The following is a 16,519-nucleotide window of genomic DNA, read 5'->3' as shown; positions in this document are numbered from 1 at the left end:
TTCCAAAAGAGGACGATATCTGCTTCGTCATGCCTAGAGCTGATCCGTGCTGGTTGCTGAGGAAATACATCAACTTCGCGCTGTCGATCGCCGGATCGGCTTTCATCGTGGACGAAGCGGAGTCCAGCCCGGGGTCGTCACATGTGGTCGACGCGTTTCAGAAAGGCGGGGAATAGAGGAGAAACAATAATGTACAGTATGTGAAAAATAATGTGTTTTTTGAACCTTAAACCGCATAAACACATTTCATTACACCAAATACACAAAGTAATGTTCTTTTTAGCAACATCATTATTTAATTTTTTTTATATTGTGTTTTCAATTTAAGTTTTTTTTTTTTGTCATTTGTCTAAAACAACACTGGACCTCACTGGTTTTCATTGTATGCAAAACAAATAAACAACTAAATACATTCAAAATATCTTTTCATTATGTTCCATAGCAAGAAGAAAAGTCATACAGATTTTGAAAAACACGATGGCAAGCAAATGATGACATTTTCATTTTTGGGTGAACTATCCCTTTAAAAAATCTCTTGTAGCAAAACCCCTCAAGCAAGCAATCCCTGTGAGAAGAGTTTAAATATGTGGACAGCACTTAGTTTCAGATTGTTGTACTGGTGTTTGAGTGGAGGGACATTATTTACATATCTATGGTAGTATCACTGGAGAGTGTAAGTGAAAGGTGTCAGCTGCAGCAGAAGAGGCGGTGCAACGAGGTCACTGGGGTTAGGGAGTGTCTGACAGAATTGGAATGGAATTTACAGCAAGTATGTGCAATGTGGCAAGGAGTGTGAGCAAATGACACTCAACGCAGATCAGTGAATACTTCAGAACAATGCTGCTGTCACTAGTTTTCACAGAGATGGAAAAACAACAACAAATTGACCTATTGGAAGAGAAATGCAGAACAGCTGAAACTGACATTTGGAGCCAAGGAATTAGTTTAGTTCAGAAACAAATGGGCTGAGTCATCATATGAATGGTTTTATGGTATTTGTAGCAGATCACAATTTGAACTTAATGTTCAGTGTCACTCGTAGACCAAATCATTTGGATTTTTGCTGTTACACATGATCATGTGATCAATATTTGTAAAGCAAAGCACTATAATCTTGAAGTATTGGTTGCGTGAAAGGTTTCACCCAAAAATGAAAATGTTATCATTATTTACTTACACTGTAAAAATGTATTTTTTGGAAGTTGTGAATAAAACTTTATTGGAGTATGTCTTACAAGAAAATACTATTTTCAGGTTTTCTACTTCAAAATGTTACATTAAATGTGTTACTTGCAGATTCTCTGCAGTTTGTTGTATTAACTAGCAATTTCTGAGTCAAAATAGTTTCTACACCTAATTCTTTTCAGTGTACCCTCATGTTGTTCCAAACCTGTATGGATTTCTTTTTTTCAGTTGAACACAAAAGAGCTTTGAAAAATGTCTCCGTGGTTTTTTTTGTCCATACAGTCAAAATCAGTGGGGTCCAGTGTTGTTTTTCTTTTACTATATAGACAGATGTTTAGCAATTCAGTTCATTCAAAATATATTTTTGTGTGTTCCACAAGAAAAAAAAAAAAAATCATTTTTAACATCCCTTTAATAAAAACCACATTATTTTACAGGATTTAAAATCTGACAGTAGCATATTTTCTTAAATATCCTTTATTAAATGAAAGAAATAAAATAAAAACGAAAGAAACCAAATCAGTGGGATTTTATATTACATTTAAAAAAGTAGATTCCTTGCACATTGCTGTATCTGAATGTTTGATTTACAGTTTTGTGCTCGTCTGAGTCATCAGAAAGCCTTGTTTATAAGGTTTTACTGACATAATGTGAACCACAAAAGAACCACATTATTCCAGTCTAGAAACACAACGAAAAGCAAGCAGGGCTGTAAACTTTGAAACCAGGGCTAAAGTAGCAATATTTAAGAAAAGACCCTGACTACCACAATACAAAGCCACATATCCAATATTAATTTGCCATTCTTTAGAAGGGAACATGCGAACGGTCTATATTGATTCCACTCTATTAGGGATTTGAGCATATTTGGTTGAGGACGAAGCAGAAAACACCATGAGTATGTATGAGGAGTGTATACTGTTAATTACTGTTGTTCTGGTCTGGTTATGTTATGCTGAGAGAATAAGATAAGAACAAGGTAAGTCAATAGGCTTGTATGTGTATGTGCACTGTGCAATTCAAAGGCAGGTTCTAGGAAATTTTAAATCAGGTAGAAGTGTGTATGTGTGTGTGTTAGGAGGTGTGCTGTGGCAGATTCTGTGGTGGCTCAGCTGGCAGGTTATTTTGAACATCTCCATTCTGAACGACTGGGACTTTCACCACTGAAAAAGACAAAACGGCCAATGTTTACCATGCTGAAAAATTCACCTCCACAGTGTTAACACAGTCCATTTTTTATTTAATTGATATCAAGTAAGGTTAACCAAATGTTGAATCACAGACTATTCATTTCAATTTTCTCACTTTGACTGTCTTCATTTGCTAGTTTCTGGATCTCTTGTTGAAACTGTAGCTCACCATTGGGACCTGAGGGAGGCTGTCTATTCAATGCCTGTTGCTCCTTTTGTTTTTGTGACATCTCCATTACTGCCTGATTAGAAGTAAAACAAGCTGTCAGTTCTCTGGCATCGCAATAATGCATCAAAAATTACTATAATATGCAGTACTGATGTTGCAAATTAAATAAAATCATTTGTTTTACTAATGGGCTTAAAAGTAAAAAACAACAAAAAACCTTGAAAAACCAATTGAAAGCAGTCTTTTACCTGCTGATATTCTCGTTTCTGGGCTTCTAGGGCTTTGCTTCTCTCTTTGAGAAGTTCCTGCTCCTGTCGTAATTGCTCCGCCCTTCTGCCAAGCTCCACCTCCCTATCCCGAAGTTCTGCCTCAAAGCGCTGCAGCTCCTCTTCGGTGTACACTGGCTTTGTATCATCCAGTGTCTTGAAGTATAGAAAGATAATGAGTTGGCACAAAACACTGCCATGTAAAGATAGTATAATAAAGTCAGACCATGCATCAAAATCAGGCTCTAACCTCCCATTCCTTCGGGTTGTTAAACTCTTTCTTCTCCATAGATTTGAGAAACTCTTCCAGGCTGACCAGTCTATCACGACTGAGATCTACCTGCAGGAAGCAGCGAGAGAGGAAAAAGCTATATAAAAGTGCACGGTTTAAAGGTAATTAAAAATGAACTGAAGTAACTAATAAAAAAAAAGACTCTAATGCAGTGAAAATCAGATAAAAGAATGACTATTTCTTCATCTCATGCATCCTGAAGGAACAGAACAGATGGAGTCACTGCTGCTCCACACATTGTGAAAGTGTTAAAAAGCTAAAGGAGAAAGACAGATAAAGGGAAAGAGAGAGAGAGAATGAAAGCGTTTACATACACACTCCTACAACATTTTTGCCTGGACATTCTAACGGCTTATTCAGCGTTCACTCATCGCACATTTTAAACAATAAAATCAAAGAAAAACCTCACACAATTTCTAAATAATTTCATGTAAACACAGCATTTAAGCTTTTATGAACTGATTTTGGTTTCGTTTTAGCTTTGTGTAAACACACTCAATTATCAAGAATCACTGCAAAAAAAAGTGAAGGCTTTACGTTTTGCATGACATGTTCTCGCATCCTCAGCCTCTCCTCCTCCATCTCCATCATGTCATCCTCTTCATTCTTGGGATCATACACCTTCTCCAGCTAAGAGAGTAGAAAAGAAAAGATGAACACAATTATTGCCATTTGCTCGTTTTCTGCCTGTCAAGAACAGCTTTTATGAGCTTCATCATGGATCCCCATGTTAATGATGCTTTCTTCAGGACAGCCACTACAGCCCACTAGAGTCTTAACAGCTGACCCAGTCACAGCATAAAGAGGCTTCCATCACTGTCAATAACAGAATGCAATGATTCAGTGAAACATTACCTCTTTTGTGAAAAGGGCCTCCAGCTCTTGCTCATCCAACACACCGTCACCATTCGCATCTAAGTGAGAAAACGCAATTAAATTCATTTTGCCCGTGGAACGGCTGCTTATGGACTACTTGAGGACAAAAAGACTCACCGTGGAGATTAAAGAATGTCTTGGGATTGAACTCCTGTGGATCCAGCCCATCTGTCTCTTTCCAGACCTCCCGTAACTGATCCACGCTACCCTGAAAAGGAAGTAAAAAAAAGAACGTTTTACTCAGGAAGTACAACAAATACAACTCATCTCAGTCGATCTTTCTATCCATACATCTCCCGTTCTTCATTCCCTCACCGGAGCGTTAACTTTAGGGTGTTGCCGATGCTTTTCTTTCAGCTCCTCGATTCTCTTCTCCTCGTTCTCTCTCTTCTCCTGGTCCAAACTCTTCAGGTACTCCCTCCTCTCGTGTTCTTTCAGCATCTCGTAGCGCTTAAACTCCTCGTGACGCTCCGCATCGTAATTCTCAAGATCTTTAGTGGCCTAACAAATAAGCACAAAAAAAAAAAAAGTGTATGACTCTTCACTTTATTTATTTTTTTCTGTTTGTTTGATTTTATTATTTATTTTCAAATTATGTATTTGTGTTTTTATGTAATATTGTGGAATTTTCACTTGTGGTGAATGGGTCTGTTATTCGTGCACCTGCTCTCTTCTGTAGAAAAATCTAATAAAAAGCGTAAAAAAACGAAAAACTATGTATACTATAATCTGATACAATAGGATTAACACAAAATCAAGAAAAGAAGAAAGATCAGGATTTTATTTAGTATCATTTGAAAGGTTAAATGTAGTTGCCAAACAAGTATGCACTGAATGCTTGTCAATCTACGCTGTTGGTTAATGATTTTTTTGCTATTTCACATTATAGCATGTTAGGAATGGGTGTTACCGTTACGATAAGCAGCTCCAGGTCTTTGGCTTCAAATGTGTTCTGATTATGAGGGTCCAGATGTTCAAACTGCTTCAACAAGGAGACGTGATCCATCTGAACACCTGCAATCACAACAAGCATTTGCGTGAACATGCGTGTGGGAGTCACGTTAACACATAAATACATAATACATAAACACACTCACTCTGTGCGTTGGTGCTGTCCAGTTTAGCCTTCAGCAACATCCGGAGGCGTGAGACCTCTTGCCTCTTGAGCTCATCCAGTCGCGTCCTCACATGGTGGCCCACCAAATCCAACTCCTTGCTGAGGCGCCCATTCTAAAACACAGTAGCTTTCCATTAAGTACTTGAAGTACCAATGAAATTATAAAACTTTAAAGCTCAAAGGCAAAACAGAACACAGAGACTGTGCACATTTGGCATTTTCCTCATTAATTTTCTCCATAGGGATTTTTATAAAATCATGAACCAAACAAACCAGCTCCACACGAATGTGATGAATCACAACATTACAAACTTTAATTTGAAGCAAAAAAAGCATGTCAATTTAAGAAAAAAGACTAAGGGACAAGTTCTATGTACCTAATGTCTTTTATGAAGCAATGACCTACATACACATCTCATAAAATTACACATTACATAAAATAATAAAAATAACAATACAATATATAAATCACTGTACAAAAAGTACATTATAAATGTAAAATACATGTTATTAAAATAAATAAAATTCCTAAATAAAGAGTTAATAATAACGCCATTAAATAAAATAAAAAACGCAAACCAAGACTGTACTTAATGCCTTTTATGAGGTAATGACCTAAACATCTCAAATTATATAAAAGAATAAAAACAACATACAATAAAGGACTAGTCACTGTATAAAAGTATACAATACATTATACATATAAAATACAATATAGATTATTAAAATAAATATATGTATATATAATTATTTTTAAATAAATAAATAAACATATGGTAGATAAAATAAGTTTTGAGAGTATGTGACCAACTAGATTAAAAATAAAGCTGAAATCACACTTGCTACAGAAGCTTATGTTATAACTTAATCTCTGAGCTCCTGTTAGGTCTGTCTTGAAGGATACTTATACCTTGTCATTTTTTATAAAGAAATGGAATGGGATTCCAGTTTTTGTGCTCTACAGTGTGCGTGCTTTACCTTGATGTCGTCTGTGTTGGCAGTCTGGAGTTTTTCTCTGAAGTGAGGGTCAGTTTCCAGCACCTCAATCACCTCTCTGAGGTAACGGTCATAGTACAGACCAGTATCCTGACATATGCATGTACAGCCAAAACAAGAGAGCATGTGAACATTGAACAAATGATTAACGCACATGGCATGTTCTAGTCTATGAGCATGATTGAGACCAGTCTTACCACATTCTCCTCTGCTCTCTCCTCATGGGGAGGGTCTTGGTTGCGATCTATTGGCACTGTCCACACCACAAGACACAGAGACAAAAGCAGCAGCCCCTTCAAGCCTCCTGTCATCCTTGGACACCTTTGGATACAAAGATTAGACAGCCTTTCCTTTCACCCTTTAGAGAGAGAGAGGGCGGTCTCTTTAAGCAGACAGGTTTATTTATATAAGACGTATTAAGTACACATCGATCATGACAAGAAAGAGCAGCCGAAGAAAGGAAGTCTGTGTGACAGTTCGCGAAAACACACTTTAACGTTACATGTTTCACAACAGATGCAACTTCACGAGAAAAACAGTCACGGTCATCTACCGACGTCTTGTAGTGTCGTTTGGTCCGAAACTCTTCGGTCTAAATCAGATAAACAGCGAGTTCTCTTACCACAGGGTCAGATGCTGCTTGAGCAGTGAGTGAAACCTGTGACTACAAATTACTCAGCGTTGCTGCCTCAAAAACAAGTGCGGCCATGAATTATGACGCAATCCAAACGCGACGCTTTCCACAAACATGAGCCAACAGTATTTTGTGTCTGTAACACCGTTTGTTATTAAAATAATAAATGGGGTACACTTTTATAATTCCATTAAGCCACTTTACCAAAAATGCCAATGTAATGTAAGTGTCCCTAAAAAACTACTGTTATTTGTATGCAAGAAAAGGTAGCCTATTTCTATTTTTTATTATCATCATCATTATTATTATTATTATTATTATTTACACGACACTGAAACGCAAGGACCAAGATTGATTAATTTAGTTTTTGATCTTGCACAATGTTTTTTTCTTTTTCTTTCTTTCGTTTGTTCTCGTTTTATATTTTAATTGTGCTAGATATTGGACTTTGAGAGTCCTAACTAATTTAGCTGTTTGAAGATCTTGCAGCATTTCTTTCTTTCTTTTGCCATGTGTTGTTATATAAATGGACTTTGAGAGACGCACATTGTTGGCAAACATAGAAACTTTATTTTAATTACTTCGAAAAATATATATTTATTTTTATCCAACCCTGACAGGCTGAAACACTGACAAACAAAATAAATTAAATATAAAAATGTGCACACAATAAATAATATGATAATATAAAAAGTAGAAATGTAATACATTAAGTGAAAAGGATAAACCTGAAATACATAAGTCATCACAATTACAGTTATGGCAACATAAGTTAATAAATATGGCACAAGTAAATCGTAATCCCTCAAACAGATAAATAAAAATGATTATAAATTAGATCAGAAGTTACATTAGACAAAACATAAATGTCACTTTGTGTTTAAATCAGTTTTACTGACAAATAAAAGTGAGTCGCAGAATAAATATCACTCATAAATCAACCCAGTATTAAAAGTCTATTTCTCTTAGGTCTGTGGGTGTGCTGGCTCTTTCCTCTTCAATATCACCATCTTTCTCCTCATGTGCTCCATTCCTCAGTCTCTCCCTGAGAGCTCCCTCTATCAGCTCAGTGCAGCACTGCAGCACCGCCTGTCGGCACAAGCAGGAATAGTTACAGATATACAAGTCATAATAATAATAATTCTCTCTCTCTCTCTCTAAAAAAATGATGGTATCACTTTATTTTAAGGTGTCTTTGTTACACAGGTTACATGTAGGCTACTTACAATTATAATAACAACTAATTATGTATAATTACATGCAAGTAACCCTAAGCCAAACCCTAATCCTCAGCCTAACTACATAGTAAGTACATGCAGTTAATTAATATTACTCAGTACTTAAATGTATAATTACATTGTAACAAGGACACCTTAAAATAAAGTGTAACCAAAATGACGATTATTATTTTATGTTTAGCTCTCTCATACTCTGAGATAAATCGTGGCTCACCACATCAGTCTGACAGAGTGTGGCCAGGGCAGAGGTCATGACGCTCAGCTCTCCCACACTCTTGGCCCTTAAACCCCGCAGGGCAGAGTTCAGTGCAGCCGCAGCCACCAGTGAAGGAGGAGTTCCCAGAAAGCGCGAGTCACACACACACAAGGCAACAAGTGTATCGCCGTGGCGTCGCAGCGTTGCGAGAAAGTCTCCTGTACACACATCTCCATCCCTGAGTTCCCCGAGAGTGCGCAGGAAGTGTGGGATGAAGTCCTGAGGAGTCACTGCTGCCACATCCCACCGAAGAGTCGCCAGCACCACACGCTCCATTTCCTGTCGGAGTAAGCATACAGTATATGTGACCCTGGACCACAAAACCAGCCATAAGGGTCAATTTTTTCAAAATTGAGACTTATACATCATATGAAAGCTGAATAAATAAGCTTTCCATTGATGTATGGTTTGTTAGGATAGGACAATATTTGGCCGAGATACAACTATTTGAAAATCTGGAATCTGAGGGTGCAAAAAAAATAAAAAAATTGAGAAAATCACCTTTAAAGTTGTCCAAATGAAGGTAGCACTTAGCAATGCATCTTACACATCAAAAATTAAGTTTTGATATATTTACGGTAGGAATTTTACAAAATATCTTCATGGAACATGATCTTTACTTAATATCCTAATGATTTTTGGCATAAAAGAAAAATCAATAATTTTGACCTATCTATAATTTTTGGCTATTGCTACAAATATACCCCAGCGACTTAAGACTGGTTTTGTGCTCCAGGGTCACATATATAAAACTGTCTATATGCACATGTATATGTCAATTTTATTACTATTTTTTCCAACACTTTTCACTTAAATGATTTAATTTATAATGGGAAAAGTGTTAAATTAGAAAAATGCAGAAAAGCACTAAGCATTTTCTAATGATTTATTGAATGTTTCAGACTTTTGGACAGCACTGTCCATAATATTGAGCCTTTAGTGAATTTTGATTGATTTTTTAAACACTCACCCGCAGGTTTGATGAGAGGAAGTCATACTCTGCTGCCGCACAGAGCGTGTCTGCACTAACTGTGTCACTTTCTGTCAGTTTAGAGGCCACCAGAACACAAGCTGCAGCCAGACAGGATGGAGAGACAGGCAGGGATAGAGTGGCCGACAGATATCGATCCAACAGGGAGACAGCCAGGGGAAATACAGACTCATCACAGTCACATTCACAGCACACCTGAAAACACAGAAGAGGAAGGCCCTCATAGTCGAAGCAAACGAGCTGTAATGAACTGTAGAACTTTGTCCCTGTCATTTAGTTAGTTTGCTTCATCTTGATCTAAAGTCCTCAAATAATGTGCTATTAAAAGGATAGTTCGCTCAAAAATGAAAATACTGTCATTATTTACGCATGCCTTTCTAAACCTGACTTTCTTTAATAGAAAAATGTCTGTCTTTTGGCCCATACAATGAAAGTCAGTAGGTCCAATGTTCTTTTGAAGCCCTTTGACTTTTGAATTATATGGACAGAAACATTTGAAACATTATAAAAAATGTGTGCTATCTTTTTAGGAGAACCAAACCTTTAATCAGAAACATAAATGTGAAGTATATTTTTCTTTAGGCTAATAAAATACAGGTATTATTGACATTATTGTTATTGTTGTATGTTTAGAACTAGACTTTCAAATTTAATATTACTTTTAGTTTTTTTCATGGCTTTATACTGCTTTTTGAGTCATGTGATTAATCACCTGTTGTATAAAGGCATGTGGGTTTAAAACTTTTAATTGTCTGATGTAGAGTCTGCGTGCTCGAAACTTCATCTGTGTGATAGTCTGTCATTTTTGTATTTTTGGAGCCTAGGAGTGCCAACCTATTTTCATTACAAATATATTTTTAAACCATTATAAGTACCGATCTTCATAAAGCCCCAAAATCTTTCTCCATGGTCCACTTTGCCAGCTTCTCTGAGTGTTTCACTGCATAAGTGTTAAGTTGTATAAGTGTTATACTTTAATTGTTTTATTTTAAAATTATTTATTTTCATTTAATTTTTTATGATTGAATTAATTAGTTTTTCAGCCACTCACATAACTCAATTTGGGAATCCCTAGTTTAAAAGATTCAAGCCCTACACTGAAAAAAAATAGATTTTTTTTTCTTAGAAAATGCTAGTAAATTTCACAAACAAGTAAAATATTGAATCAATATAAAATTCTGAAGCAGAAACACTTTTTTTTTGGTAAAACACTAATAATCTTTGTTGTACAACTTTTGTTTATAACTTAAAAAAAAAAAACTTTTAGCATGTACCCTACTTGTGAAAAGCGCTTCAAACACAAAATTACTGATATTAAAAACATGAACAACATACTCGATGTCTAGCACTAGATTTTGGTTATTAGCATGCAAATCTACCTCCATGGTCCACTTGGCCAGTTCCTCTCTGCGCTGTGGTTCTCTCTGGATGAGAGCGATGTAGAGAGGAGATGGCAGGTATCTCTCCTCAGACTGCAGAAGTCTCTGAATAACTCTCAGTCCGGAGGCGCTGGGGTCCCATGGGGCTCGGACTGAAGACTGAGTCCTGTCCTGGCCCTCTTGCTCCTCACACCACAGAGACACAGACATCACTCCTGCCAGCAGTTGTGATCCAATACTGACGCTGTCCCAAGTGTGTCTCAAAAGTCTTGGTCCCGAGTAGAAGAGTTAGTGCAAACTTCCTTGCCCTTTTGAAAGTGCTTGTGTTTAAATGTGTGAGTGAGTGTCTGTGGGTTTCTTACGTTGTTCTCAGCCACCTTTTCTCTTCGGTCTGCTTATATATCCTCTGAGTGAATGGGTGACCGCTGATCAAAAAAAGTGAGAATGTGAAGAATAAAGAGGGGTGTGTAAAATGAGTGGAGTAAAAAAATAAAGCACCACAATGCTGGCTGAGCAACAATGGCATCAACAGGTGGAGAGAGGGAGAGAGAGAGAGAGGGAGGAGAGAGGAGCACAGACAAGAGAGGGAGTTGCCCAGAGGGACACAGCAACAGCTTGTCACCGTCAGTGAGCAAAGAAAAGAGAGAGAGAGAGAGAGAGAGAGAGAGAGAGGTCATCACCATGCTGTGACAATGGGAATGAATAACAATAAGACATGGATGTTTGTTGACAGTGAAGGGTATCAGATAAAGATGGTGCGAGTACATTTACACATCTATATATCAGATAAAGATTTAAAACTGCATATGCAGTAATTCATGGACTTTGATGTATTTGGCTCTAGAAAAGTCCAACTAGTGGTTGAAGGTCATGGTTTTAAAGCATTCTCAAGGCAAATTCCACAAATATGGTCTTCTAACTTTAGCATTAGAGGTATAAATGCCATTTTTGGCTAAGAAATGTTAGGCAAACTATTATATAACATAAAATTGAAGGGATAGTTCACCCAAAAATGAAAATTGTGTCATTAATTACTCACCCTCATGTCGTTCCAAATCCAAAAGACCTTCGTTCATCTTCAGAACACAAATTAAGATTTTGTGATGAAATCCGAGTGCTTTCTGACCCTCCATTGACAGTAAAGTAACTGAAATGTTCCCAGACCCAGAAAGTTAGTAAGGAATTCGTTAAAATAGTCCATGTGACATCAGTGGTTCAACCCTAATTTTATGAAGCTATGAGAATACTTTTTATGTGCAAAGAAAAAACTAATGACACAAAATAACGCCACAAAAAGTATTCTCGTAGCTTCGTAAAATTACAGTTGAACCACTGATGTTACATGGACTATTTTAACGAATTCCTTACTACCTTTCTGGGTCTGGGAACATTTCAGTTACTTTACTGTCTATGGAGGGTCAGAAAGCACTCGGATTTAATCAAAAATATCTTAATTTGTGTTCTGAAGATGAACGAAGGTCTTATGGGTTTGAAAGACATGAGGGTGAGTAATTAATGACAGAATTTTCATTGTTGGGTGAACTATCCCTTTAAGCAAGCATAAAAAGTAGTGAGTTTAAAAACATCAAATGTTTGTATCTCTCGGAAATTGTGATTTTGGTCTCACATAAGACTTAATTATTGAATTGGTATTCAGTGTTCAGTTTCAGTTTGTTTTTAATGATTAACTCAAAGCTGAACCATTTAAACATGTTACTAGTGTTGTAATGAAACATAATCAAAGAAATATTTATATTTTTGTAAAGCAGAAATGTATCATTACTTATAATAAATCTTTTAAAATAGTTTAAACAGTGTCTATTTAATTTAATTGTTATATTATATTATATTATACATTGGTAACAGGGTTAAAATTTGCAAATGACAGTAAGGGAATAGAAAACAGAACTCATATAATATTAATACAATAAGATCAACATTTTCTAAGCACCTGGCCTTTTAAGACAGGGATTCCAAAACATTTCCTCAGGCATGTTTTGTGACCTTAAATATTTACTTGAACTACCCTCTGAGATTTTCATTTAATATTTTAATAATTTAACAACACATGCACATATTCACATTTCTCAGATGTCAATTAATGTTCAAAAATGTAAAAGAGTTTTCAGTTAAATGCTTTATTTTATTGAATGTGTTCAGTTTTTAGCAGTGGATTTTGGTATTTATTGGTATTTATCACTGCAGGCTTTGTAATAGCAGCCTTTTGAGGCTTCATTGCATATTCTAAACAAGACAAAGTTTCTGTCTTGTCTAGAATACATAATGAAGCCACAAAAAGCTGTTACTACAAAAACAGCAGTAAGAGTGAAACTGATAACCCAGAACACCTGATTTTCCAGGTCTGAAATGACATCAGGCTCAGAGCAGATGGAAAAGCTTTTTGAAATCTGATACAGGAGTGTGAGACAGAGACTGAGACTGATGGGTAGAGCTGGAGAGTGTGTGACTTTTGTTTTCGGCGCACTGAAGTCACACTTACTCACGTGCCACCTAATCACCCCGTCACCCCCCCGTTTTGTGTGGAATCTCATTGTCAAAGCAACTTCCCATTATGCCTCTCCATCTCGCACAGCAGCACACACTCGTTCCGCCCCTCCCTGGGTCTGTGGCAATCTGGTGTCCTGTTTAAAGAGCGGTGGGTCCTAATGGGAGGGCTGGGCGAGGTATGTGCAACAGACAGTGGAGCCGGCAGGTCAATGAGCCGTATTGTCTCTCTTTACAAATGACTGTCAGACACCAGTGCCTGGCCTTCTGCTCCCACTCACTTCACACACACTTCACACGCTCACACTCGACTCCTCACAGTCACAGTGGGACACGTTTAGGTGGAGACCTCAGGACTGGATTTGTCAGTGTGTCTACAGGTGGCTGAACATTTCAGAAGTTGAGCTTTTGTAAAAAAAAATGAGTCACACAAAGGTGATTCTACCTTTCTTCACAGTAACAGTTGTTTTTGTTTTGTTTTGTTATTTATAATTTAGTGCATTCATTCACCGGACATTTGTGTAAAATTCCATTTTCTTCTTTAGCACGAAGACAATTCTAGAAATCAAGTAATGCATATATAATACATTAGAATGATTTCTGAAGGATCATGTGACTCTGAAGACTGTATATATACAGTATATATATATATATATATATATATATATAATTAGTTAGGGGAAAATAGTTTTGTTAGAAAATATTAACTTAAGTTTTTGATGTTTCCCCTAAATAGAATTATAGAATATGGAGAAAGAAATATAAGAAATTATTGTGGATAGAATAGTTATGCAGAATAGAGCTACAAATTACCGGTATACAGAATATAATTCAGATAATTTAGTTTTGGAATTTTTGCATTCATATTAAAATCTTTGACATTTGAATAAATAGAAATAAATACAGAAACAAGGCAATTGTTGTCATAGAGTGAATGTAAAAAAACTGTTGAATGTGAATAGCATTTTTTTTTTTGAGTTCATATTAAAATGTATCTCAAAAAGTTTAAATTGTAGAATTTAATTTGTTTAATGTCTTGGCAAATTAACAAACAGTTCAAGACATTGTTTAGATCTAGAGAGAAGACACATCTCTGACTGACACAGTGCTATAGGAAGTTATAGATGGTTGCCAGGGTGTTCTGACTGGTTGCTAGGTGGTCGGTAACTGGCCCAAGTCAAATAAGCCCAACCCTAAGTCTCTACCCTAGTAAAAAAAAAAAAAAGTAACATATTTAAAATACATTTATTTCATACTAAGTATAGTTCAAATCTATTGACATATTTACTGAAATATCGCTTGAGATTTACTGATATAAAAATTGTAATTAAACTTTATTTGGAGTACTATTTGTGCACAATGCACATTTCTTAATATTAAGCCTAAAATGTGTTTTAATGTCACTACTGGTAAGGATTGTATGATTGTATGGTCTTTAAATACAGGATCTTTAAAGTGTACCTGAAGTATACTTGCAATAGTTCCACTTTAGCACAATCAAATATACTTCAGTAAATCTTTAGTTGGACGTCAGCACTACTTCCACACAATTAAAGTGCATTAAGCACAAAATTAGTTTTAGCAGACTTTAGGTATACCAGTTTATTATACCAAAAGTACGACTGCAGGGTATTTTTTAAGCACATAAATATGTAAATGTATTTGTAGTATACTTAGCATGGAATAAATGTATTTCAAATACATTTTAGTATATTGATTTTTCACTAGGGTATGATATTCAGATTTCTAAATATGACTTTTCATTGATTTATAAAACCACCAGATGAAAACTGCAATGTAGACTTGTGCCGGTATTCGGTAATTCGATATATCACGGTAATGAATATGCACTATATTGTTATCGTTTATTAAACCTGTTATACTGTATTATGACAGCACTTTTTTAAAACTAAAATTCAATACCGTGATAATACCGTATACCGTGATAAAAGCATTAGCAATTAATCGCAACATGAAAATTTGATACTGGCATATCCCTACTGCAATGTTTGTAAAAGTAATAGCAAAAGAAAAAGTAAAGAGGACAGAACAAGGTGAAAATGTCACAAGTTCGATATAACTCTCATCACACAACAATAACCCTCTAAAACCTGATGAAGCTCTCAAATGCACAAAATAGAGCCTTCACTCAGACACCGTAGAGCAGCTTGAACTGCTCCAGCCCTTGAAAACTAACTAGAGCTTAACTCAGAGCAGATTGAGTTTGAATGAGACACTCTTCTTATTTTCTGTTCTCCAGTAAAGCGAGGTCATGCCGGCCGTAAAAGGGACAAGATGAGTCTCAGGGGTAAAAGTGTGTGTTTGTGTGTGAGACAAAGAAGGGTGGCAGATCGCAGGGCTGTTTAAGTGCCATGCTAAATTCATACGTTGCAGCTGTATTCAAACAAACACAGTGGGAAAATGAAGGGAGGGCGAGGGAGAGACAGACAGAGAAAAGAGGAGGACAAACAGCAGAAAGAGCAGTGAGCAGGACGGTGAGGAGGAGGCGTGGTTCTCCACCCCTCATTTGGCAGGACAGTGGGCAACAGTGACCCCATTTACCCTGATCTTTTAACCCCAGTCAGACACCTGCTGATGGAGTGTGTGAATGTGTTTGTTTGTGTGACGACGGCACTGGTGGTGAGCCATGCCGTTCTGTGCCAGACATACATTAAACGGTTCAACAAAACATGTCAAATGTAGAAATAACATTTTCTGCTTCATTCGTCATTTTACTAAAACGTGGATTTTTGGTTTCTAAATAAAAAATAAACCAATACATTCAAAATAAAAGTGATCTAATAAGTTCTCATCTCTCAGTTCATTCTTATTTTAAGATTTGTGTTCTTTAACTGGCTAATCTGTTGTAATCCTCCAACTGATGAAGTGCTTTTATCGGACTTACCTTATCATCTGAAGAGAGAAGAGGGTAAAAACAATAAAACATTGTAATAAATGAAAAAAAATATTTATCTAGAACACTGATGTTTACATTATTATTTTTCATTTATACAAATAAAAATGAAAATTTCCAAGACATTGTTTATCATCTGAATGAACATTTACATATAACAGAAAGCTAATATTTTAAATCAAAGTTATAATAAAGTGTTACAGAGAAAACTTTTCATCACTATATATCAGGGCATTAAGGTAATAATAACAATAACAATAATAATAAAGATCTTAATAAAAGTGAAAATATTTATCTAGCGTGTTAATTAATTTTTTTCATTATTATTTTTTCGTTTATTACAATAAAAACTAAAATCTGAATGAAAACTTACGTAATGTAATTCTAATATTTGTAAGTTATTTTGAAGTGTTACAGAGAAAGCTTTGTATCAGTTTATTGTGATATTAATAATAATAAAAATTAAAACAAATGTTTATCTATGGCCTCATTTAGTTTTATTAATTTGTTT

General features: G+C 35.9%; 2 protein-coding genes across 4 annotated transcripts; both read right to left on the bottom strand.

The window, feature by feature from the left end:
• Positions 1-1,582: 1,582 nt before the first annotated feature.
• Positions 1,583-6,809, bottom strand: LOC107687629 (nucleobindin-1-like). Of its 3 annotated transcripts, none has more exons than XM_016485027.1 (13): positions 6,714-6,809; positions 6,289-6,449; positions 6,074-6,181; positions 5,076-5,208; positions 4,889-4,992; positions 4,294-4,479; positions 4,096-4,186; positions 3,958-4,016; positions 3,640-3,732; positions 3,061-3,150; positions 2,793-2,966; positions 2,491-2,617; positions 1,583-2,348 (listed from the first exon to the last, which is right to left on the bottom strand). In XM_016485027.1, exons 2-13 carry the CDS (start codon positions 6,400-6,402, stop codon positions 2,260-2,262), a joined length of 1,368 nt encoding a protein of 455 aa, XP_016340513.1. In that variant the 5' UTR covers positions 6,403-6,449; positions 6,714-6,809; the 3' UTR covers positions 1,583-2,259. The 3 variants fall into 3 exon arrangements, with proteins under 3 accessions (XP_016340513.1, XP_016340515.1, XP_016340514.1); XM_016485029.1 differs by having other exon boundaries at positions 2,545-2,617; XM_016485028.1 differs by having other exon boundaries at positions 6,289-6,412.
• An 864-nt stretch (positions 6,810-7,673) lies between these two features.
• Positions 7,674-10,799, bottom strand: LOC107687630 (G1/S-specific cyclin-D2-like). The gene is made up of 4 exons (XM_016485030.1): positions 10,590-10,799; positions 9,190-9,405; positions 8,178-8,498; positions 7,674-7,814 (listed from the first exon to the last, which is right to left on the bottom strand). Exons 1-4 carry the CDS (start codon positions 10,797-10,799, stop codon positions 7,674-7,676), a joined length of 888 nt encoding a protein of 295 aa, XP_016340516.1.
• Between the last annotated feature and the right edge of the window lie 5,720 nt (positions 10,800-16,519).

The sequence above is a fragment of the Sinocyclocheilus anshuiensis genome, unplaced genomic scaffold, assembly GCF_001515605.1.
Source record: "Sinocyclocheilus anshuiensis isolate Anshui unplaced genomic scaffold, SAMN03320099.WGS_v1.1 scaffold361, whole genome shotgun sequence".
Lineage (NCBI taxonomy): Eukaryota > Metazoa > Chordata > Actinopteri > Cypriniformes > Cyprinidae > Sinocyclocheilus > Sinocyclocheilus anshuiensis.
The sequence above is the reverse complement of the archived record's forward strand: the minus strand, read 5'-3'. Positions and strand labels throughout refer to the sequence as shown.

Excerpts from the sequence above, each read along its gene's own strand:
- LOC107687629 (XM_016485027.1), bottom strand. The coding sequence starts at position 6,402 with ATGACAGGAGGCTTGAAGGGGCTGCTGCTTTTGTCTCTGTGTCTTGTG. Across the intron at positions 6,182-6,288 it reads AGAGAGCAGAGGAGAATGTG|GATACTGGTCTGTACTATGA; the intron begins GTAAGACTGGTC and ends TGCATATGTCAG. Across the intron at positions 5,209-6,073 it reads CCAACACAGACGACATCAAG|AATGGGCGCCTCAGCAAGGA; the intron begins GTAAAGCACGCA and ends ACTGTGTTTTAG.
- LOC107687630 (XM_016485030.1), bottom strand. The coding sequence starts at position 10,799 with ATGTCTGTGTCTCTGTGGTGTGAGGAGCAAGAGGGCCAGGACAGGACT. Across the intron at positions 8,499-9,189 it reads TCCTCTCATCAAACCTGCGG|GAAATGGAGCGTGTGGTGCT; the intron begins GTGAGTGTTTAA and ends TTACTCCGACAG. Across the intron at positions 7,815-8,177 it reads CACTCTGTCAGACTGATGTG|GCGGTGCTGCAGTGCTGCAC; the intron begins GTGAGCCACGAT and ends TTGTGCCGACAG.